Source organism: Mobula hypostoma, chromosome 5, assembly GCF_963921235.1.
Source record: "Mobula hypostoma chromosome 5, sMobHyp1.1, whole genome shotgun sequence".
Lineage (NCBI taxonomy): Eukaryota > Metazoa > Chordata > Chondrichthyes > Myliobatiformes > Myliobatidae > Mobula > Mobula hypostoma.
The window spans coordinates 191520894-191546227 of NC_086101.1; the positions used below are offsets into that span (position 1 = coordinate 191520894).

A 25334-nucleotide genomic window follows, 5' to 3' on the forward strand; every position below is an offset into this window, starting at 1 on the left:
CTTGACACCCAGGAACTTGAAAATGCTCACTCTCTCCCTCTATGAGGATTGGTATGTGTTCCTTCATCTTACCCTTCCTGAAGTCCACAATCAGCTCTTTCGTCTTACTGATGTCGAGTGCCAGGGTGTTGCTGTGACACCACTCCACTAGTTGGCGTATCTCACTCCTGCACACCCTTGTCACCACCTGAGATTCTACCAACAATGGTTGTATTGTCAGCAAATTTATAGATGATATTTGAGCTATGGCCGTGGGTATACAGAGAGCAGAGCAGTGGGCTAAGCACACACCCCTGAGGTGCACCAGTGTTGATTGTCAGCAAGGAGGATATGTTATCACCAATCTGCACAGATTGTGGTCTTCTGGTTTGCAAGTGGAGGATCCAATTGCAGAGGGAGGTACAGAGGCCCAGGTTCTGCAACTTCTCAATCAGGATTGTGGGAATGATGGTATTAAATGCTGAGCTATAGTTGATGAACTGCATCCTGACATAGGTGTTTGTATTGTCCAGGTGGTCTAAAGCCGTGTGAAGAGCCATTGAGATTGCATCTGCCATTGACCTATTGTGGCGATAGGCAAATTGCAATGGGTCCAAGTCCTTGCTGAGGCAGGAGTTCAGTCTAGTCATGCCCAATCTCTCAAAGCATTTCATCACTGTAGATGTGAGTGCTACCGGGAGATAGTCATTAAGGCAGCTCACATTATTCTTCTTCGGCACTGATATAATTGTTGTCTTTTTGAAGCAAGTGGGAACTCCCACCCATAACAGTGAGAGGTTGAAAATGTCCTTGAATACTCCCGCCATTTGGTTGGCACAGGTTTTCAGAGCCTTACCAGGTACTCCATCGGGACCTTCTGCCTTGCGTGGGTTCACTCTCTTTAAAGTTCTTCCAGAGACCATAAGACCATTGGATATAGGAGCAGAATTAGGCCATTTTGTCCATCCAGTCTGCTCCACCATTCCATCATGGCAGATTTATAATCCCTCTCAACCCCACTCTCCTGCTTTCTCCCTGTGACTTCTGACATCCTGACTAATCAAAAACCTATCAACCACCACTTTAAATAATCTGAATAATTTGGCCTCCACAGCTGTCTATGGCAATGAATTGCACAGACTCACCACCCTCTGGCTAAAGAACTTGCCCCTCAGCTCTGTTCTAAAGGTAGTAGAAAAGGAACCTGGTGATCAAAAACTCGTGTGCGTGGAAATTTTCCCAGAGGATGGCAAAAGCCTGGAATTCTCTGTCCCAGGAGTTGTGGAGACCAGATGATGAGGTAGACTTCAAAGTCAAGGTTATTGCTGCATCAACAGGTGCAATGAAAAACGTGCTTCACAGGCACATGGCATTAGAGATGTAACATTCACAAGAACAAACTGAAGATAAATTAGACATAATTATAGAAGAAATAACATAAATAGAACAAAAAAAATCCATGTAGTGCAAAGTGGTCAGTTTAGGGTGAAAGGAGATTAATTAAAGATCTTGGGGTCCACATCAATTGCACCCTGAAACTAGACACACAAGTTAATAAGTTGGTAAAGATGTTGTACCTTTCTTTATTTGTTGGAGCATTAAATTTGAGTGAGGAGTGATGGTTACAGCCAGATAGAGCTTAGTTTTGGCTGTATTTAGAGTATTGTGTTCAGTTTTGACTCATTTTCAAGCACTCTCCAACTCCTGCTCTCAATATTACTTATTACTTGTCCATCACAGCCTGGTTTGGAAACACCGATGCCCTTGAATGGAAAGTCCTACAAAAAGTAGTGGATACAGCCCAGCCTATCACGGGTAAAGCCCTCCCAACCACTGAACACATCTACATGAAATGCTGTCGTAGGAAAGCGCATCTATCATCAGGGGCCCGCAGCATCCAGGCCATGCTCCCTTCTCGCTGCTGAGATCAGGAAGAAAGTACAAGAGCCTCAGGAACAACACCACCAGGTTCAGAAGCAGTTACTCTCCCTCAACCATCAGGCTCTTGAACCAAAGGGGATAACTTCACTCAACTTCATTTGCCCCATCACTGAACTGTTCCCACAACCTATAGACTCACTTTCAAGGATTCTTCATCTCATGTTCTCAATATTTATTGCTTATTGATTTATTATTATTATTCAAAAATGGGTCTATTTATCAATTGCAAAAAGACAGAATTTATGGTGATATCCAAAAAGAATGAGAATCCTATCTACAGGCTGAGAATAAACGGGGAAGACATAAAACAAGTACAGAACTTTTGCTATTTAGGAAGCTGGGTGACAGCAGATGGCAGGTGTGACATGGACATCAAAAGAAGAATAGGGATGGCAAAAGACACCTTTACGAGAATGAAGAGTATACTGACCAATACTAAACTAGGCATGACAACCTGCCTCAGAGTACTGAAACGTTACATTTATCCAGTTATGTTATATGGATCAGAATGTTGGACAATATCTAGTAACATGAGGAAATGAATTGTAGCAAACAGAGATGTGGTTTTTGAGGAGGATGCACAGAATATCATGGACAAAACGAACATCTAATGAGGATGTCATGAACAGAGCAAGCACAAAAAGAGAAATAATGTATGAGACCATGAAAAGGCAACGTAACTTCATTGGACATGTGATTGGGAAAGAGGAGTTAGAATGCATGGTAATTATGGGAAAGATTGAAGGGAAGAAAGAAGAGGAAGACAAAGACAAATGATGATGGAAACAGCAGCCAGAGAACTGGAAATGAATGCCAAGGAATTGGTCCACTTGACCCGAAACAGGAGTGTATGGGCCATGGCAGTCAAAGTTCATACCAGGCATGGCACCTGATGATGATGATTATTATTTATTTCTTTTGTATTTGCACAGTTTGTTATCTTCTGCCCTCTGGTTGAACATCCAAGTTAGGCAGAGTTTCATTGATTCTGTTATTGTTATTATTCTGTAAATATGTTGAAAGTGTTGAAAATGCCGCCTGGATTAGAGGGCATGTATTATAATGCAAGGTTGGACAAACTTGGGTTGTTTTCTCTGGAGCGACAGAGGCTGAGGGGAGATATAATAGAGGTTTATAAAATTAAGAGAGGCATAGATGGAGTAGACAGTCAGAATCTTTTGCTCAGGGTAGAAATACCGAGAACTAGAGAACGTGCATTTAAGTTGAGAGGGGGATGTGTGAGTATGTTTGTTATACAGACAGTGGTGAGTACCTGGAACGTGCTACCTAGGGTGGTGTTGGAAGCAAACTCAATACTATTCTCTTAAAGGCATATAGACAGACAACATGAGCAAGTAGAGAATGGGAGGATATGAATTAGTTTTAATTTGGCATCAAAGTCGGTGCAGACATGGTGGGGAAAAGGACCTCTTCCGGGTTCTGTGTTCTACTGATTGGGGAACTGAGGACTCCGGAGAACTGATAAAGAGGAAGAAACGAGGCCAGCATAGATCACCTGTCTTCACCCAAGAACTTTTGATGCGCTGACTAATCAAGAACATATCAACCTCCACTTTAAGTAAACCCAATGACTTGGCCTCCAGAGCTGTCTGTGGCAATGTCTTATCTTAGACTCCCCCACTATAGGAAACATCCTCTCCTATCCATTCAACCCAGGCCTTTCAATATTTAATAGGTTTCAATGAAGTGACCCCTCATTCTACTAAACCCTAGCAAGTACAGGTCCAGCGCCATCAAACGCTCCTCATTCATGTAATCATTCTCGAGAACCTCTTCTGGACCCTCTCCATTGCTAGCACATCTTTTCTTAGATAAGGAGCCCAAAACCATTCACAATAATCCAAGGACAGTCTAACCAATGCCTTATAAAGGCATGGTCATACTCAGTGATAGGGCAGAATTGATGGGCCGAGAGCCCCACCTTTGCTCCCATTCTGAGTGATGGAGCAAGACTGATGGGCCGATTTCCTTCTGTTCTTATGACTGGATGGGATATCAGAGTGAGTGGCTAGCAGGGAGGGAGCGTGGGTGTTGTGTGGGAGTTGAAGGGGCTCAGGGGTACTGAAGGACCTTTAGCCACCTCTCTTGAGGCCGTTCCTTGCCAAAATCCCAGTACATCAGAGTTCACGGGGGATCTTTCCAGGTCCAAACATATTACAAAGAAGACACTTCAGCTGCTAGATTTCATTAGGAGTTTGAGGAGATTTGGTATGTCACCAAGGACATACCAAATTTCTACAGATGTACCGTGGAGAGAATTCTAACTAGCAACATCACCGTCTGTATGGAGGGCCTGCACATAGGATCAGAAAAAGTTGTGGAAAGTTGCAATCTCAGCCAGATTCATCATGGGCAGTGGTCTCACCAGCATCCAGGGCATTTTCAAGAGGTAATACCTCAAAAAAAGGTGGCATCTATTATTGAGGACCCCCAACACTGCCCTCTTCTCATTGCTACCATCAAGGATGAGGCACAGGAGCCCGGAGAGACACGCTCAATGTTTCAGGAACAGCTTCTCCCCCTCCACCAGCAGATTTCTGAATGGACATTGAACCGTGAACCTCACTATTTTTTTTGCTTTCTTTCAGCACTACATATTTAATTTAAAATGTTATAGATATGCTGTATTTCTGGCTGTAATTTATAGTTGTTAAGTTTTGCACTGTATTGCTGCAACAAAACAACAAATTGTGAGGCCTCTGTTGGTCAGGCATTATCATGGATTTTGTTCCCTAGATATCTACACAGTTGACACCCAAGACAGGGCAGTACAACATGGGGAGCAAGCTGCTGCTCATGCAGCAAGCTCCCCCTCTCCACACAGCTGATCAACCCAAAGGAACGGCAGGGACTGATACAGTTTGGCCCCAGCGGCATCACAGAGGCTGTCAGTCAGCGTTGAACTCAACGTAGGACTGCCTGAGGGACTCCAGCTTCAGACTTCCCTCGGGGTTTACTCCCGAATCCTTCCCCATAAGTGGGTATAGTCACAAGGCAACAGGACTTCGTTCGTCCTGGTGAAGGGTCTCGGCCTGAAACGTCGACTGCACCTCTTCCTACAGATGCTGCCTGGCCTGCTGCGTTCGCCAGCAACTTTGATGTGTGTTGCTTGAACGGAGGTTTGAGATCAGATTCCCTTCCAGACGTGCGGCCACCCCTCTGCCCGACACACTGTAGGCCAGCGATACGAAACCTGATTCTGATTGATTCTGAGATTGAGTGCAGTCTGTGGCCACACTTGCGGGCTGCCCCAGCACATCCTTAGGTCGTGGTGCTTGTGAGCACAAATGACATGTCCTCGCTGCGTGTTTCGACGTACACGTTATGAACAAACGGATCTGAACCGAGAACGCCTGCGCAACACTCGCTCTCCCCTCCGTGCCAGGGAGACTCCGGTCGGGGAGAGGCCGGCAGCTCACTTACTTGTAGAGTGCCGATCTGTTGTGGGCTGGGATCATCTGATCCATCACGTAACCGGGATACAGGACCGGAATCCCAATCAGTTTCTGCACGATGAGCTGCGGTTGGAAGAGGTACTGGCATTCTTCATAGAGGCCCTGAAGACAGGAGAGAAAAGGAAAAAAAATGCTGGTGAGGTATTTTGGATTACTGCGTGCAGTTTAGGTCACCCGGCCAATAGGAAAGATACCATTAAGCAGGAAAGAGTTCAGAAATGGTGTTGGAGTGATTGAGTGAACAGCCTGAGGCTTTGTCCCAGCGTGCAGATGGCTAGTACAAGGGTGGGATGATTGGAGGAGAGTATGGGTGGCGGGGGCGGGGGGGGGGTGGAGTTCAGAGGTAGGTTCTTTATGCAGAGACAGGTGGGCAGGTGGAACACACTGCCAGGGGCGGTGGTAGAGGCAGATACGTTAGGGACAATTAAGATAATTTTAGATAAAGACATGGATGAAAGAAAAGTGGGGGCGGAGGCTATGTGGCAGGAAAGTCTTAGATTGGTTTTAATATAGGTTAAAGGGTCGGCACAACATTGTGGGCCGAAAGGCCTGCACTGTGCTGTAATGTTCCATTTTTTATGCTCTAGAAGACTTTTGAGCTGACGAAGGGTTCCGGCCCGAAACGTTGACTGATCTTTTCCACGGATGCTGCCCGACCTGCTGAGTTCCTCCAGCGTGTTGTGAGTGTGGCTTTGACCCCAGCATCTGCAGAGTATTTTGTGTTTACGGTTAGACTGCTGGGGCTTGAGGGACTGGATTATGGGGAGACCATTCCTTCGGGTGCAGCAGACCCAGGGGCGATCTTACTGAGGTCCATAAAATCCAGAGCAACTCAAACAAAGTGCTGGAGGAACTCAGCACAGATGCTGCCTGACCTGCTGAGTTCCTCCAGCACTTTGTGTGTGTTGCTCTGGATTTCCAACATCTCCAGAATCTCTTGTATTTCCTGACTGGTGTAGATAAGATATATTCGTATAGTTTTTCTCCCCCGCAGGGTTGGGGAATCAAGAACTACAGGGTATAGGTTTAAGAGGGCAGGGGACAGATTTAAAAGGAACCCCAGGGGAACTTGTTCTGCCAGAGGCTGGTCAGTAGAACTGCCAGAGGAAGTGGTTGAGGCGGGTACATTATCAACGCTTAAAGGACACTTGAACTGGTAGCCACAGGACAGGAAAGATTTGGAGGGATATGGCTCAAACACAGGCAGATGGGTTGGTATAAATGAGTTGGGCTGAAAATTGAACCTTGGTACATTTTCAAAGTTGAAAGTACATGTATTCTCAAAGTAAATATACCACATACAGCCCTGAGATTCATCCTCTTGCAGGAAACAAAGAAATGCCGTAGAAACCACGAAAAACCAGTCACAACAAAGACCGACAAACATCCAACTTCCAAATGGTGAAAACAATAATAAACACTGGGAACAATTAGTGCACAGAACGTGAGCTGCCGAGCCCCCAAAGTGAGTCCACAGACTGCGGAATCGGTGCGGCGGGTGCACCCGGTCCGGGTGCCTGGTGGCTGCGGGGCCACGACTGGCGGCGCTAGACCCAAGTGTTGCAGATTTAATATTTCAGCAAAATTTTAGTAATCTTGTCTGTTGTGACGTTTTTCTTTGGAGACCTACCCTCTTCACCACCATCTCCTCCAGCATTCCGCTGTTGCCTTGTGGGCCTAGCGGTTAGCGCGATGCTATTACAGCTCGGGGTTCCTAGTTCAATTCCAACGCCCTCTGTAACGAGTTCGTTCGTCCACCCCCTAGAATGCGTGGTCCGGATGCTTCCCACAGTCCAAAGACATACTAGTTAGTATTGTTAATTAGTCATTGTGAATTGTCCTGTGATTGCTGGCAGCATGCCTTGATATCTATCTATCTAGATAAATAAATAGGTAACACACATCAAAGTTGCTAGTGAACGCAGCAGGCCAGGCAGCATCTCTAGAGATTACTAGCTCTTTCTTCAGTTAGTCCTGACGAAGGGTCTCGGCCTGAAACGTCGACTGTACCTCTTCCTAGAGATGCTGCCTGGCCTGCTGCGTTCACCAGCAACTTTGATGTGTGTTGCTTGAATTTCCAGCATCTGCAGAATGCCTCGTGTTTGCGTTTTTAAATAAATAGGTAGATAGATAGAAATACTGGCGGAACCTTGTTATTCCTCCCCGTAGGTGCTGCCAGATCCTCCCACAGTTTGTATGTGTTTCCAGCATCTGCAGAATCTCTTGTGTTTATGTTTCGCTGAATTTACCTTGACTGATATCTTCCCTCTGTCCTTTGGTAAATGAGCAGCCAGGAACCAGTCTCCGGGGAGCGGGCTGCTGATGTTAAAAATGCCGGTCGTGCGGTTGGGTAAATTCCAGGTGAGAGTCACCGCGAAGGATCCCGGCACAACGGTATCGGCCGGGAAGCGGCTGTGGAGCGGGTTAATCACCGGCGGTGCTCCGGACCGGAAGTATCTGGGGGAGAGAAGTGAGAGGCAGAGGGTAATTTACAGTCCGAGAGCTCAATTAATGGAATAAACCCAGGTCGCGCAGAGCACTCAGCACTGGACAACGGCGGAGACTTGAGGACGGCTTCAGGAAGCATTGGAGCTGGCAGGCAGAGAGATTTACACACAGAGGGAGCGAAAAAGGCGGAGGGGAGGTGGCGAGGGGAGAGAGAGAGAGAGAGAGAAACAGAGGGGAGAGAAAGGGCAAACAACAGGAATTCTGCAGATGCTGGAAATTCAAGCAACACACATCAAAGTTGCTGGTGAACGCAGCAGGCCAGGCAGCATCTCTAGGAAGAGGTACAGTCGACGTTTCAGGCCGAGACCCTGATGTGTGTTGGAGAGAAAGGGAAAGGGGAGAGAGGGAGGGAAGCGAGCGAAAGAGTGTTAGAGAGTAGGGGGGGGCGGGGGTGGAGAGAGAGCAACGCACGCAAAATGCTGGTGGAACTCAGCAGGCCAGGCAGCATCTGTGGAAAAGAGTAAACAGTCGACGTTTCGAGCCAAGACCCTTCATCAGGACCGAAGTGTCCACTCTTTATTCCCCTCGATAGATGCTGCCTGACCAGCTGAGTTCCTCCAGCGTTTCTGTGTAACTCTCTCTCTCTCTGTCTCTCTCTCGCTGTCTCTGTCTCTGTCGTGGCCAAGTGGTTAAGGTGTTCGTCTAGTGATCTGACGGTCGTCAGTTCGAGCCTCAACTGAGGCAGCGTGTTGTGTCCTTGAGCAAGGCACTTAACCACACATTGCTCTGCGATGACACCGGTGCCAAGCTGTATGGGTCCTAATGCCCTTCCCTTGGACAACATCGGTGTGGTGGAGAGGGGAGACTTGCAGCATGGACAACTGCTAGTCTTCCATACAACCTTGCCCAGGCCTGCGCCCTGGAAACCGCAAATCCATGGTCTCATGAGGCTAACGGCTGCCTATTGTTATTAGGTCGGGACTACCTGCCACATGGTTGGACACGTTACCGAGAGTCTGAGGGAGAAGGAGCCTACAGAGGACAGTAAAAACGGCCGAGGGGATCACCGCCCCCCCACCCCCCTCCATTTATGACATTTACCAGGAGTGTTGTGAACAAAGGGCCCGAGACTCTGCTGAGGATCCCCGCTGCCCGTCCCACAATCTCTCTGACCCACTACCGTCAGGAAGGAGGTACGGGAGCATCAGGACCAGGACTGTCAGACTGGGTAACAGCTTCTTTCCCCGGGCTGGGAGAGTAATGAATACCCTGCCATCACCGAGCTCTCATCACTAGGACAGTGAGTTGTTTACTAATTACCTGTGCTGCACATTACATTTACACACACACAGATACATACGTGTGTGTGTGCGTATATGTGTGTGTATGTGTGTGTGTGTGTGTGTGTGTATATGTGTGTGTGTGTGTGTGTGTGTGTGTGCATATATGTGTGTGTGTGTGTGTGTATATGTGTGTGTGTGTGTGTGCGTATGTGTGTGTGTGTGTGTGTGTGTGTGTGTGTGTGTGGGTGTGGGCGCGCACGACTAGTGGATATAGACGATGCACCATGGAACCACGGACCGGAGAAATGTTGTATCGTTTGAGCTATCAACTTGAACTTGTATTATAATTCTCATCCAAGCCCAACCACCCCCGCCCCGGCATTCAGCGTCAGCTGGGAGTTCTTACCTGGGTGTCATTATACACCAGTCATTGAAAGTGGGCATGCAGGTACAGCAGGCAGTGAAAAAGGCGAATGGTATGCTGGCATTTATAGCAAGAAGATTCGAGTACAGGAGCAGGGAGGTACTACTGTAGTTGTACAAGGCCTTGGTGAGACCACACCTGGAGTATTGTGTGCAGTTTTGGTCCCCTAATCTGAGGAAAGACATTCTTGCCATAGAAGGAGTACAAAGAAGGTTCACCAGATTGATTCCTGGGATGGCAGGACTTTCATATGATGAAAGACTGGATCGACTAGGCTTATACTCGCTGGAATTTAGAAGATTGAGGGGGGATCTTATTGAAACGTATAAAATCCTAAAGGGATTGGACAGGCTAGATGCAGGAAGATTGTTCCCAATGTTGGGGAAGTCCAGAACGAGGGGTAACGGTTTGAGGATAAAGGGGAAGCCTTTTAGGACCGAGATTAGGAAAAACTTCTTCACACAGAGAGTGGTGAATCTGTGGAATTCTCTGCCACAGGAAACAGTTGAGGCCAGTTCATTGGCTATATTTAAGAGGGAGTTAGATATGGCCCTTGTGGCTACGGGGATCGGGGGTATGGAGGGAAGGCAGGTACAGGGTTCTGAGTTGGATGATCAGCCATGATCATACTGAATGTCGGTGCAGGCTCGAAAGGCCGAATGGCCTACTCCTGCACCTATTTTCTATGTTTCTATGTTTCTTGTTTCTGGAGTCAGACACAAACCGAAAAGTCTCTGACTCGGTGACCCGTCGTTGTGCCGAGGTTGCGAGGAGGATGTGTACAAAGGATGCATGAAACCAATGCGCGTTCGAGTGCATCCCACCGCCCTGTTCAGCGGCGGACACAGCCCTCCCGCCCCCCGACCACTCACACGGTGATGTCTCGATCCGGACAGGAATCGCCAAAGCTGCCCCCTTGCTCCTTGAAGGTGATCAGGTTCCAGACGGCCACCACGGTGTCCTCGGGCACGTGGAAATGGAAGAGCTCGGCGCTGGTGAAGGAGGTGAAGGCATTGAGCTTGCGGGGGGTCCTGGTGAAGTAGTCGGTGACGAAGAGGCACTCTGGGATAGGAACAGTGAGAGGGGCGGAAAGGTCAGTCAGGGCTATTGTAGTGGATTCATTTTTATCTTTATTTTATTTACAATTGTAGGCCGTATCTCGGGTAATGATGAGTTTGAGTACAGAGAGGAAATTAAGAACCTGGTGGCTTGGTGCGAAGACAATAACCTATCCCTCAACGTCAGCAAGGCGAAGGAATTGGTTGTTGACTTAAGAAGGAGTAGCGGACTGCATGACCCCATTTACATCGGTGCTGCGCAAGTGGAACAGGTCAAAAGCTTTAAGTTCCTCCGGGTCAATATCACAAATGACCTGACTTGGTCCAACCAAGCAGAGTTCACTGCCAAGAAGGCCCACCAGCGCCTTTACTTCCTGAGAAAACTAAAGAAATTTGGCCTGTCCCCTAAAACCCTCACTAATTTTTATAGATGCACCGTAGAAAGCATTCTTCTAGGATGCATCACAACCTGGTATGGAAGTTGTCCTGTCCAAGACCGAAAGATGCTGCAGATGATCGTGAACAGGGCGCAGCACATCACACAAACCAATCTTCCGTCCTTGGACTCACTTTACACCGCACGCTGTCGGAGCAGTGCTGCCAGGATAATCAAGGACACGATCCACCCAGCCAACAGACTTTTCGTCCCTCTTCCCTCCGGGAGAAGGCTCAGGAGCTTGAAGTCTCGTATGGCCAGATTTGGGAACAGTTTCTTTGCAACTGTGATAAGACTGCTGAACGGATCCTGACCCGGATCTGGGCCGTACCCTCCAAATATCCGGACCTGCCTCTCGGTTTTTTTGCACTACCTTACTTTCCATTTTTCTATTTTCTATTTATGATTTATAATTTAAATTTTTAATGTTTACTAATTTTACTATTTTTAATATTTGTAATGCAGGGAGTGGGAAGCGCAGAATCAAATATCGCTGTACGTTCTAGTATCAATTGTTTGGCGACAATGAAGTATTAAGTATTTATTGAGATACAGCCTGGAGTAATCCCTTCCGGCGCAACGAGGCGCGCTGCCCGGCGACCCACCCATTTAATCCAAAGCTAATCACAGGACAATTTACAATGACCAGTTAAACTATTTACTAATATGTCATTGGACTGTGGGAGGAAACCGGAGCCCCCAGAGGAAGCCCACATGCACCCGGGCAGAACGTACAAACTTCCTCACACAGGTCTCCGGAATTGAACTCCGATCTCCCTCCGCCTGAGCTGTAATAACGTCACGCTAACTCAGAACTGCTCCGCTACCGTGGCTCCCCAGTTACCGCTGTGAGCTGCCCCGGGTGTGCGCCGAGGGACTGAATTTGGGGAAGTTGATTGCAGAATAAGAATCAGGTGTATTGAGGCTCCTCACTGTTCGGGGTTAACCGGGGATGTTGCGACCTAACTGTTAGACGCACGTCGGTACGCAAGCGGGGGCCAGTATGATATGGAGAGCGAGCTATTGCCCATGTAGCTGGCACCCCCTCTGCGCACAACTGATGAATCCAAAGGAACGCCAGAGACCGATACAATGTGGTACCCGCGCCATCACAGGAATTGTCAGTCAGCGTTGAACTCAACTGCCTGAGGGATCCCATTTCCAGATTTCCCTCGGGGTTTACTCCCGAGGCCTTCCCCTATGACAGCAAGGCAGCGGAGGTGTGAGATCAGAGATTTCCTGGTTGAGCTGCCAAGCACGGCTGAGGTGTTCCATCTGCCCAGCGAGACTGGTTGCTCCCCCTATCAGTAGAAACGGTTCGGCCGGGTTTAGTAGCTAAGCCTCACGTGAGGCCCAGGAGCTGGACTTGGTTGTCAGAGGCTAGTCTGAGGTGCACGCCACTGGGACAATTGAATAGATAGGGCGAGCTTATCCCGACTAACCGCCCCCCTTCCCCTCCCCCCCCCCCCGGCTATGACAACCTTAAGGAGGCAGGTTTATTATCACGGAAACGCATACACAACGCTGGAGGAACTCAGCAGGCCGGGAAGCATCTATGGAAAAGAGTAAACAGTCAATGTGTCGGGCTGGGACCCTTCTTCAAGACCGGTGAAGGGCCTCGGCCGAGAACGTCGACTGTTCGCTCACTTTCGTTAATGCTCCCCGACCTGCTGAGTTCCTTCGGCGTTGTGTGTGTGTGCGCGTGTAGCTTTGGACATCCAATATCTTCAGATTTTCCCTTGTTTGGTATTACCACTGTCTACTCTTGTCGGTGTTTGCAGTAGCAGTACAGGGCAAATGCATAAAATAACTATAAATTACAAAAATAAATTAATTCCAAAAAAGAAGCCTTCACTGATACACGCACCATTCAGAAATCTGATGGCAGAGGGGAGGAAGCTGTTCCTGAGTCATTGGGGTTTGGGTCTTCAGCAGAGTGAGTAGTTGATGGTCAGTACGCACTCAAAGGGCCGAAAGCTGTCCCTCGTTTGCAAGTCTCTATGCCTCTACACCAGCCTCTGGGAGAGAGGCTGCTGGGCCCATTGTCTTGGTGCTACCCCCCACTCTGTGGTGTTTGGCTCCCAGTGGGCTGGGAGCAGGAGGTATAGGAGGATAGAAACAGAATAATTTGGCAGATAAATCTGTTGCTGAGAAGCTGGTGCTGGGGGCAGGGCCCCATGTACTTGGATCATTGGGACCTCTTCTGGGAGAGGTATGACCTGTACAAAAGGGACGGGTTTCATCCGAACCCGAGGGGGGCCAATATTCTCAAGGGCAGGTTTGTTCGAGCAGTTGGGGAGGATTTAAACTGATTTGGTAGGGGGCTGGGGACCAGAGTGAAGGGTCTCAGAATAGGATAGATGATGAAAAGGCAAAGATAGTCTGAAGTCAGCCTGTCAGGAAGGGCAGGCAGATGATAGGACATAACCACAGCCAACAGGGTGAGTATCAGTGCATTAGGGATGCAGAATCAAAAAGGGTAGCAAATACAGCACTCCAAGTGTTATATCTCAATGCACAGAGCATAATAAACAAGGTGAATGATCTTGTTGCACTGTTACAGAGCACTTGGTGACACAGGACAAAATAGGACAAAGTCAGCACAGTTTCCATAAGGGAAAATCTAGCCTGACAAAACTGCTGGAATTTTTTTTAGATTACATGTAGGATAGATAAAGGGGATGTTGTATTTTTGGATTTTCAGAAGGCCTTTGACAAGGTGCCACACATGAGGCTGTTTACCAAGTTAAGAGCCCATGGTATTACAGGAAAGTTACTGGCATGGTTAGAGCATTGGCTGATTGGTAGGATGCAGTGAGTGGGAATAAAAGGATCCTTTTCTGGTTGGCTGCTAGTGACGATTGGTGTTCTGCAGGGGTTGGTGTTGGGACCGCTTCTTTTTATGCTGTATATCAATGATTTAGATGATGGAATCGATGGCTTTGCAGATGATATGAAGATTGGTGGAGGGTCAGATAGCATTGAGGAAACAGGTAGGCTGCAGAAGGACTTGGACAGATTAGGAAAATGGGCAAGAAAGTGGAAATAAAATATAATGTTGGAAAATGCATGGTTCTGTACTTTGGTAGAAGAAATAAATGTGCAGACTATTTTCTAAATGGGGAGAAAATCCAGAAATTTGAGATGCAAAAGGACTTGGGAGTTTTGTGCAGAACACGCTAAAGGTTAACTTGCAGTTAGAGTTGGTGGTGAGGAAGGCAAATGCAATGTTAACATTAATTTCAAAAGGACTGGAATATAAAAGCAGGGATGTGATGCTGAGGCTTTATAAGGCACTGGTGAGGCCTCACTTTGAGTATTGTGAACAGTTTTGGGTCCCTCATCTAAGAAAAGATGTGCTGGCATTGGAGAGGGTCCAGAGGAGGTTCACAAGGATGATTCCGGGATTGAAAAAGGGTTATCATATGAGAAATGTTTGATAGCTCTGGGCCTGTATTCGCTGGAATTTAGAAGGTTAGGGGGATCTCTTCACTCCACGAAAACCCACGCTGTTAGAGTTTCCCAGAGTTGCTGAACGCTGAACTTTTCATCCCTTGGAACTAACAACAATTACCTGGATGAGCAGAAGTACAATTAAACACCATCTGTCTTGTCCATGCTGCTTGGATGTAAACAACAGATTGAGCTAAATGCAGAGTACCTGCTCGGTAACCATAGCCAGTTCTCGCAACATTGACCTGACACCATCGCCGTTCAGAGACACTCAACCAGCATGTGTTGTATGTGAAGTGAAGATCCTTCTCTCCCCTCTGCTTGGACTGTTATTGGGACGTGGTTGGACAGAGGTGAAGGGCCATGTCATAAGATGTGGGATAGCACTGTAGTGTAGTGGTTAACGCAATGATTTACAGCACCAGCGAGCCGGGTTCAATTCCAGCCACTGGCTGTAAGGAATTTGTACGTTGACTGCGAGTGTTTCCTCCGGGAGCTCCAGTTTCCTCCCACAAAGCAAGGTACAGATTGGTCACTGTAAACTGCCCCATGATTAAACGAGGGTCTAATCAGGTGTTGCTAGGTGGTGGGGTCGGAGGGCCAGTTCCACGCTGTACCTCAATAAATAAACAAACTCAAACAGACAGACAAATAAATAAATAACTGTATCCGGGTGGGAGGGGCGAGAGAGCATTATGTCCCCCAGATAACAATGCACCTTATCCAGTGTCCAGCAGTCACTGGCCACCGTCTCGGTGCCCGTATCACACACCGCCTCACCGCGCCAATCACTCACCGCCTCACTGCCCGTGTCACACACATCCTCACTGCCCGTGTCACTCAGCGTCTCGCTGCCCGTATCGCTCAGCGTCTCGCTGCCCGTATCGCACACTGCGTTGCTGTCCGTGTCGCACCTTGCCTCACCGCCTGTGTCACACACCGCCTCACTGCCCGTCTCACACCCCGCGTCACACCCCTTCTCACTGCTCGTGTCATCCACCATCTCCCTGGCCGTGTCGCACACCGTCTCGCTGCCTATGTCACACTATGTCTCACTGCCCGTCTCACACACCGTCTCACTCCCCGTGTCACACACCATCTCACACCCCGCGTCACACTCTGTCTCACTGCCCGTCTCACACACCGTCTCACACCCCGCGTCACACCCCTTCTCACTGCCCGTGTCGCACAGCGTCTCGCTGCCCGTCTCACACACCGTCTCACTGTCCGTGTCACACACCGTCTCACTGTCCGTGTCACACACCGTCTCACTGCCCGTGTCACACACCGTCTCACTGCTCGTATCACACACCGTCTCACTGCCCATGTCACACACCTACTCACTGCCCGTCTCACACACCGTCTCACTGCCCGTGTCACACACCGACTCACTGCCCATCTCACACCCCGCATCACAACCCTTCTCACTGCCCGTGTCACACCCCCTCTCACTGCCCGTGTCACACACCATCTCACACCTCGCGTCACACACCGTCTCACACCCCGCATCACACACCGTCTCACTGCCCGTGTCACACTCTCTCACTGCCCGTGTCACACACCAGCTCGCTCTCTGTGTCACACACCATCTCGCTGCTTGTGTCACACACCGTCTCACTACCCGTGTCACATACCGTCTCACACCCCGCGTCCCACACCGTCTCACTGCCCGTGTCACACTCTGTCTCACTGCCCGTGTCACACTCCGTCTCACTGCTCGTGTCACACACCATCTCGCCGTCTGTGTCACACACTGTCTGCCTGCTTGTGTCACACACCGTCTCACTGCCCGTGTTGCACACTGTCACACATCGTCTCACTGCCCGTGTCACACTTTGTCTCACTGCCCGTGTCACACTCCGTCTCGCCGTCTGTGTCACACACTGTCTGCCTGCTTGTGTCACACACCGTCTCACTGCCCGTGTTGCACACTGTCACACATCGTCTCACTGCCCGTGTCATACACCGTCTCACTGCCTGTGTCACACCCCGTGTCACATACCGTCTCACTGCCCACGTCACACACCGTCTGTCTCACTGCCCGTGTCACACTCTGTCTCACTGCCCGTGTCACACACCGTCTTGCTGCTTGTGTCCCACATCATGACACTGCCTGTGTCACACACCGTCTCACACCCCGTGTCACACACCGTCTTACTGTCCGTGTCACACAACGTCTCACTCCCCGCGTCACACACCGTCTCACACCCCGTGTCACACACCGTCTCACACCCCGTGTCACACACCGTCTTACTGCCCGTGTCACACAACGTCTCACTCCCCGCGTCACACACCGTCTCACACCCCGTGTCACACACCGTCTTACTGTCCGTGTCACACAACGTCTCACTCCCCGCGTCACACACCGTCTCACACCCCGTGTCACACACCGTCTTACTGTCCGTGTCACACAACGTCTCACTCCCCGCGTCACACACCGTCTCACTCCCCGTGTCACACACCGTCTCACACCCCGTGTCACACACCGTCTTACTGTCCGTGTCACACAACGTCTCACTCCCCGCGTCACACACCGTCTCACTCCCCGTGTCACACACCGTCTCACACCCCGTGTCACACACCGTCTTACTGTCCGTGTCACACAACGTCTCACTGCCCGTTTCACACACCGTCTCACTCCCCGCGTCACTCACTACCTCACTGCCCGTGTCACACACCGTCTCGCTGCCCGTGTCACACACCGTCTCGCTGCCCGTGTCACACACCGTTTCACTGCCCATGTCACACACCGTCTGGCTGCCCGTGTCACACACCGTCTCGCTGCCCGTGTCACACACCGCCTCACTTCCCACTTTCCTGAGGACTGGAGGGTAGCTAATGTTATCCCACTTTTTAAGAAAGGAGGGAGAGAGAAAACAGGGAATTATAGACCAGTTAGCCTGACATCAGTGGTGGGGAAGATGCTGGAGTCAATTATAAAGGATGAAATAGCGGCACATTTGGATAGCAGTAACAGGATTGGACTGAGTCAGCATGGATTTACGAAGGGGAAATCATGCTTGACTAATCTTCTGGAATTTTTTGAGGATGTAACTATGAAAATGGACAAGGGAGAGCCAGTGAGTGTAGTGTACCTGGACTTTCAGAAAGCCTTTGATAATTTCCCACATAGGAGATTAGTGGGCAAAATTAGAGCACATGGTATTGGGGATAGGGTACTGACATGGATTGAAAATTGGTTGGCAGACAGGAAACAAAGAGTAGGGATTAACAGGTCCCTTTCAGAATGGCAGACAGTGACTAGTGGGGTACCGCAGGGTTCAGTGCTGGGACCGCAGCTGTTTACAATATACGTTAATGATTTAGATTAGGGAATTAAAAGTAACATTAGCAAATTTGCAGATGACACAAAGCTGGGTGGCAGTGTGAAATGTGCGGAGGATGTTGTGATAATGCAGGATGATTTGGACAGGTTGGGTGAGTGGGCAGATGAATGGCAGATGCAGTTTAATGTGGATAAATGTGAGGTTATCCACTTTGGTGGCAAGAACAGGAAGGCAGATTACTATTTGAATGGTGTCAAGTTACGAAAAGGGGAAGTACAACGAGATCTAGGTGACCTTGTTCATCAGTCACTGAAAGTAAGCATACAGGTACAGCAGGCAGTGAAGAAAGCTAATGGCATGTTGACCTTCATAACAAGGGGAGTTGAGTATAGGAGCAAGAGGTCCTTCTGCAGCTGTACAGGGCCCTGGTGAGACCACACCTGGAGTATTGTGTACAGTTTTGGTCTCCAAATTTGAGGAAGGACATTCTTGCTATTGAGGGAGTGCAGCGGAGGTTCACGAGGTTAATTCTCGGGATGGTGAGACTGTCATATGTCGAAAGATTGGAGCGACTGGGCTTGTATACATTGGAATTTAGAAGGATGAGAGGGGATCTGATTGAAACATATAAGATTATTAAGGGATAGGACACGCCAGAGGCAGGAAACATGTTCCCGACGTTCGGGGAGTCCAGAACCAGAGGCCACAATTTGAGAATAAGGGGTAGGCCATTTAGAACGGAGTTGAGGAAAAACGTCTTCACCCAGAGAGTTGTGGATCTGTGGAATGCTCTGCCCCAGAAGGTAGAGGAGGCCAATTCTCTGGATGCTTATAAGAAAGAGTTAGATAGAGCTCTTAATGATAGCGGAGTCAAGGAATATGGGGAGAAGGCAGGAATGGGGTACTGATTGTGGATGATCGGCCACGATCACAGTGAATGGCGGTGCTGGCTTGAAGGGCCGAATGGCCTACTCCTGCATCTATTGTCTATTGTCTATTGTCGCACACCGCCTCGCTGCCCGTGTCACACACCATGACACTGCCCATGTCACACACCGTCTCACTGCCCGTGTCACACACCGAGTGACCGTACTGCAGGATATTTTCATTCCGTTGGAAGAGGTGACCCTCAGCTTCATGTCACTTTCGTTCGTGCATATTACCGCGAACAGAGAATGTAGACTTGGCAGGGTATTCGTTCCACAAGAGTCAGAGAACACTGCCGCACAGAAACAGGCCCCTCGGCCCATCTAATCCATTCTGAACTATCAACTGCCTTGTCCCACCAAACTGCTCCCATATCATAGTCCTCCATACCCCTCCCAGCCATGTCCTTCTCCAAATTTCTCTTAAATGTTGAAATCGAACCCACATCCCACTGGCACCTCCTTCCACACCCTCATGACCTTCTGAGTGAATGACGTTTCCCATCGGGGTTTCCCTTCAGCATTTCACCTCTACTTTTAACCCCTGACCTCTCGTATTAGTCTCAGTGGGAAAAGCCTGATTGCATTAACCTTATCTATGTCCCTCATAATTTTGTCTACCTCCCTCATTCTCCCACACTTCAGGGAAGAAAGCCCTAACCTCTAACATGTTGGGTGAAATTTGACGTCAATTTATACTAAATTATCTCCTCTCCTGTATCATCCATATCCCTCCATTCATGTGTGCTTAACGTTCAACAAACTGCCCGGTTCCACTCCTATCCCCGGTAACTCATTCTAGGCACGTCCCATTCTCTGTATAAAAACTTACCCCTCACATCTCCTTTAAACCTCCACACTCAACCTTAAAAACATGCCCTCTGGTGCTTTATAAACACAAGAGATGCTGTAGATACTGGAAATCCAGAGCAACACGCATGAAATGCTGCAGGAACTCAGCTGGTCATTCAGACTCTATTCATTTCCATAGTTGCTGCCTGACCTGCTGAGTTCCTCCAGCCTGCTATGTGTGTCGCTCTGGTGTTTGACATTTCTACCATGGGGAAGTGATTCAGATTGTTTACCCTACTTATGCCTCTCATGGTTTAAAAAAAATCTCGTTCAGGTCTCACCTGGTCTCACCTGGTCTCACCTATCAACTTCCCTCTCCTCACCTTCTTATTCCGGTTTCTGCCCCTTTTCTTTCCATTCCTGATGAAGGGTCTCTGCCTGAAACTTGGACTGTTTATTCCCCACCATAGGTATCACCTGACCTGCTGAGTTCCTCCAACAGTTTGTGTGTGAGCCTCTAAATTTCATTCCTACCGGAGCCCAATGAATCCCACTCCCTGGGGGGGATGGAAGAGACTACAGATGCTGAAATCTGGAGAAACACATTAGATGCTGGAAAAACTCAACGGGTCAAGCAGCATCTTTTGGGGCGGAGGGAACTGTTGACCTTCTGGGTCAAGAATCAGCATCCAGACAAGTACCATGACATCAGGACTGTCTTCGTCAATGATACTGAGATTGAGAGGGCTGCGAGCTTCAAGTTCCGAGACATGAGTATCCCCAATAGCCTGCCCTGGCCCAGCCACATTGATGTCATGGCCGAGAAAGCTCACCAATGCCTCTACGTCCTCAGGAGGCCAAAGAAATTTGGCATTTCCCCGTTGGCGCTGAACAATTTTTATTAATGCACCATAGAGCGCATTCTATCGAGATGTACCATGAGATGTAAGGTGACCGCAAGAAACAGCAGAGAGTTGAAACATACCCCAACGCATCATGAAAACCAGCCTACCCTCCATGGACTCTGTCTACACTTTCCACTGCCTCAGTAAAGCAGCCAATGTCGTCAAAGTCCCTCCTATCCCAGACATTCTCTCTTCTGCCCTCTCCCATCGGGCAGAAGATACAAAAGCCTGAAAGCACATTCTTCCTTTGCACTCACTCAATTTGAGTATGACGTTCTCCTAGGGGGCTGTCTATTGGTGGTCCTCAGGTGGCGGTAGAGGCTGATCTGGGACCCACGTATTCTGGTGTATTGTACCACCAGGAGCAAGGACAACTTCTACCCCACTGTTATAAGACTGTTAAATGATTCTGAGCAGACGGGGCTTGACAACCATGGTTGGGAGCTCATTTAGGAGAAGGAAAACTCTGATCTCAAGCCTCCACTGACGTGTACCTATACCCACTCATGGGGAAGACTTTGGGAGTAATTCCCAAGGAAAAATCGTGTGCCGGAGTCCTTAGGGCAGTCCTACGTTAAATTCAACACTGACTGGCAACTCCTGCGACGCTGCTGGTGCCAAACTGTATCGGTCTCTGCCGTTCCTTTGGGCTCATCAGCTGCGTGGAGAGGGGGATCCTGCTGTACGGGCAGCAGCTTGCTCTCCATATCGTACTGCCCTGGCTTGCGTTTGACAGCTGAGACTCAACATCCATGGTCGATCCGGACCAATGCAGAGCCTCTCAAATGATCCCCTAGTACAATAAGAAGGACTATTGACTTCACAATCTACCTCGTTATGATCTTGCGCCTCACTGCCTGCCCTGCACTTTCTCTGTAACTGTAGCACTTTGTTCTGCAATCTGTTATTGTTTTACCTTGTTCTACCTCGATGCACTGTGTAATGGTCTGATCTGTGTGAACGGTTTGCAAGACGAGCTTTTCACTGTATCTCTGTACATGTGACAATAATAAATCCATTTACCAGTTCCAATGCAGCTTTCCATCCCTGTATTTGACCATAAGACCATCGAGACACAGGAGCAGAACTGGGGCATTCGCCCATTGAGTCTGTTCTGCCTTTCCATCGCGGCCAATTTATTATCCCTCTCAACTTCAGTCTCCTACCTCCTCCCTATAACTTTTAACGCCCTGACTAATCAAGAACCTATCAACCTCCACTTTAAATATACCCAATGACTTGGCCTCCACAGCAGTCTGCGGCAATGAATTCCACAGAGTTGCCACCGTCTGGCTAAAGAAATTCCTCCTCATCTCTGTTTTAAATGGACATCCCTCTATTCTGAGACTAAGCCCTCTGGTCCTAGACTCGGCCTGTGCTCATACCGAAAGGCCACGTAATTCTTGGCTTCTGCAGAAGGAATAGGTCATGCTTTCTCATCTCCCAACTAAACAGAGGAGATGCGTTCCCTGTGCATGAGCAGTTGGTTTACAGGCGACGTGACATCAGAGATAATAACAGTAAGATATCAACATAAGTAATCTGTCTATTAATATCCAAATCCAATTACGCATCCTCGGATCAATGTTTAAACACATTTATTGATCAACACATAGATGAAGAATGGGCTTTGCGGAGATTTTCAAACCAGTTTCAAGCTCGGGTCAATTACATCATAGAATCACAAACCATATGGAAGCATTTTCATTGGTCCAATTTATCCAATGGGTTTGACTTCAGGAACTGCATCATCCAATCGGTGAATTGCAGGGGAAGGTTTGGCAAAGAAGTAGCAGATCGAATACAGTCTCTAGAAGAAATAAAGACGTGGACTATTTTCTAAATGGGGAGAAAATTCAAAAGTCAGAGGTGCAAGGTGACTTGGGAGACCATGTGCAGGATTCCCTAAAGCAGCATTTCCCAACCTTTTTTATGTTATGAACCCTACCCTGAAAAGGTTAAAGTGCAGGCTGAGTCGGTGGTAAAGAAGGCAAATGCAATGTTAGCATTCATTTCAAAAGGATGAGAATATAAGAGCAAGGATGTAATGCTGAGGCTTTCTGAGGCATTGGGCAGGCTGCATTTGGAGTATTCTGAGCAGTCTTGGGTCCTATATTTCAGAAGAGGTGTTCTGGCATTGGAGAGGGTCCAGAGGAGGTTCACGAGGATGATCGCAGGAGTGAAAGGTCATGAGGAGTATTTGATGGCTCTGAGCCTGCGCTCACTGGGGTTTAGAAGAAAGAAAGGGGTCTCATTGAAAGCAATCAAATATTGAATGGTATATATAGAGTGGACATGGAGAGGGAGTCTAGGGGCAGAGGGCACAGACTCAGAATAGAGGGACATTCATTTAGACCAGAGATGAAGAGGAACTTCTTTCACTACAGAGTGGCCACTCTGTGGAATTCATGGCCACAGGTGGCTGTGGAAGCCAAGTCATTGGGTGTATCTAAAGCAGCACTGGGTACATCTAAAGCAGAAGTTAACAGGTTCTTGATTAGTCAGAGTGCCAAATGTTATGGAGCGAAGGCAGGAGAATGGGGTTGAAAAGGATAATAAATCAGCCATGATGGAATGGCAGAGCAGACTTGATGGGCCGAATGGCCTAATTCTGCCCCTTTGCCTTATGGTCTAACAACTGGATTACCCTACAGGATGTGGCTGGTAAACAATGAGGTGCCGAGTGGGGTTATAGTGAAAGGGGGAGAGGGAGAGGGAGAGGGTAAGAGAGGGAAAGGGGGAGAGAGAAGAAGAGAGAGAGAGAGGGGGAGAGAGAGGGGTAGGGGAGAAAGAGGAAGAGGGAGGGAGAGGGGAGAGAGAGGGAGGGGGAGAGAGAGGGGGAGAGAGAGTGTATGAGGGGGTGGAGAAGAGAGGTGAAAAAGGAGAGAGGGTGAGGGAGAGGGAGGAGAATCAGAGGGGTGGAAAGAGAGAGAGAGAATGAAAGAGGGAGGGAAGATAGAGAGAGGGAAGGTGAAGAGTGAGAGAGGACAGAGGGAAGTGAGTGAGAGATTGAGAAAGAGAGAACCAGAGGGGAAAGATAAGAGGAAAGGGTAAGAGACAGAGGGAGAGAGAGAGAGAGGGCGAGGCAGAGGGAGAGAGAGGAGCGGTGAGTGTTTGTCAGATGATACACGGGATTATCCTTTGAGGACGTGACTCACTATGATGTCAGTGCTGAGCTGTGTTTATAACAATACCTCAGTTCTGACTCAACCGGGTTACAAGCACCACTGTCCCTCAGCACTGACCCAGAACTCCTGAACAGTTGTCAGCCTCTCGCCTTCTCCCTGTAGCTAGACACAGACTGAATCTGAACCGGCCAGCCTCCCCTGCAGCACGCAACCCTTTCGGAGACCCCTGCAACACACAATCAACCAGACTCCCCCACCCAGCCTCCCCTGTCCAGACTCCCCCACCCAGCCTCCCCTGTCCAGACTCCCCCGTCCAGACTCCCCCACCCAGCCTCCCCTGTCCAGACTCCCCCACCCAGCCTTCCCTGTCCAGACTCCCCCGTCCAAACTCCCCCGTCCAGCTTCCCCTGGAGCACAAAACCCGCCCAGACTCCCACGCCAGACGCCCCTGCAGCACACAACACAGGAGCAGCTTCTGTTTCCAATCACTTTGCAGCTAGTCATTACCACAATGGGCATCAGGTACAGAAAACAACCAGAGATCCAGCTGGGACGTGTTAGCTGCTATCAGACAGCCAGCCAATGACGAAGATGGAGGGGACAGGGAGCTCAGAGATTGTCAGAGAAAAGGGCTTCACAAATACCTGGTCAGAAGCATGCACCAGGCCAGTGCCTAGACCATGAGGGGACAGAGGACAGGGTGTGGGATGGAGTGTTAGAGAGAGGATGCAGTTACAGTGAGGGGTGTGGGGGTGTCGGTGTCACAGTGAGGGGTGTGGGATGTGTCGGTGTCACACTGAGGGGTGTGGGGTGTATCGGTGTCACAGTGAGGGGTGTGAGGTGTGTCAGTGTCACACTGAGGGGTGTGGGGTGTGTCGGTGTCACAGTGAGGGGTGTGGGATGTGTCGGTGTCACACTGAGGGGTGTGGGGTGTGGGGTGTATCGGTGTCACAGTGAGGGGTGTGAGGTGTGTCAGTGTCACACTGAGGGGTGTGGGGTGCGTCGGTGTCACAGTGAGGGGTGTGAGGTGTGTCAGTGTCACACTGAGGGGTGTGGGGTGTGTCAGTGTTACATTCAGAGGTGTGGGGTGTGTCACTGTCACAGTGAGGGGTGAGGGGTGTGTCGGTGTCACGGTGAGGGGTGTGGGGTGTGTCGGTGTCACAGTGAGGGGTGTGGGGTGTGTCGGTGTCACAGTGAGGGGTGTGTCAGTGTCACAGTGAGGGGTGAGGGGAGTGTCACTGTCACAGTGAGGGGTGAGGGGTGTGTCGGTGTCACGGTGAGGGGTGTGGGGTGTGTCGGTGTTACAGTGAGGGGTGTGTCGATGTCACAGTGTGGGGTGTGTCAGTGTCACAGTGAGGGTGTGGGGTGTGTCACTGTCACAGTGAGGGGTGTGGTGTGTGTCGGTGTCACACTGTGGGTGTGGGGTGTGTCAGTGTCACAGTGAGGGGTGTGAGGTGTGTCACTGTCACAGTGAGGGGTGTGGGGTGTGTCGGTGTCACACTGCAGGTGTGGGGTGTGTCGGTGTCACGGTGAGGGGTGAGGGGTGTGTCAGTGTCACAGTGAGGGGTGTGGTGTGTGTCGGTGTCACACTGTGGGTGTGGGGTGTGTCGGTGTTACAGTGAGGGGTGTGGGGTGTGTCGGTGTCACACTGCAGGTGTGGGGTGTGTCGGTGTCACGGTGAGGGGTGAGGGGTGTGTCAGTGTCACAGTGAGGGGTGTGAGGTGTGTCGGTGTCACAGTGAGGGGTGTGTCAGTGTCACAGTGAGGGGTGTGGGGTGTGTCACTGTCACAGTGAGGGG

General features: G+C 49.4%; 1 protein-coding gene across 2 annotated transcripts in view; it reads right to left on the bottom strand.

Moving 5' to 3' along the window:
• The window catches only part of tmem8b (transmembrane protein 8B), a 129682-nt gene that overhangs the window by 73021 nt on the left and 31327 nt on the right, over nt 1-25334 (bottom strand). For both annotated transcript variants that reach the window (XM_063047741.1, XM_063047740.1), the window contains exons 2-4: nt 10424-10613; nt 7646-7853; nt 5365-5498 (exon numbers count right to left, since the gene is read on the bottom strand). In XM_063047741.1, the coding sequence (XP_062903811.1) occupies nt 5365-5498; nt 7646-7853; nt 10424-10613 (532 nt within the window). The remainder of the gene's footprint in view (nt 1-5364; nt 5499-7645; nt 7854-10423; nt 10614-25334) is intronic.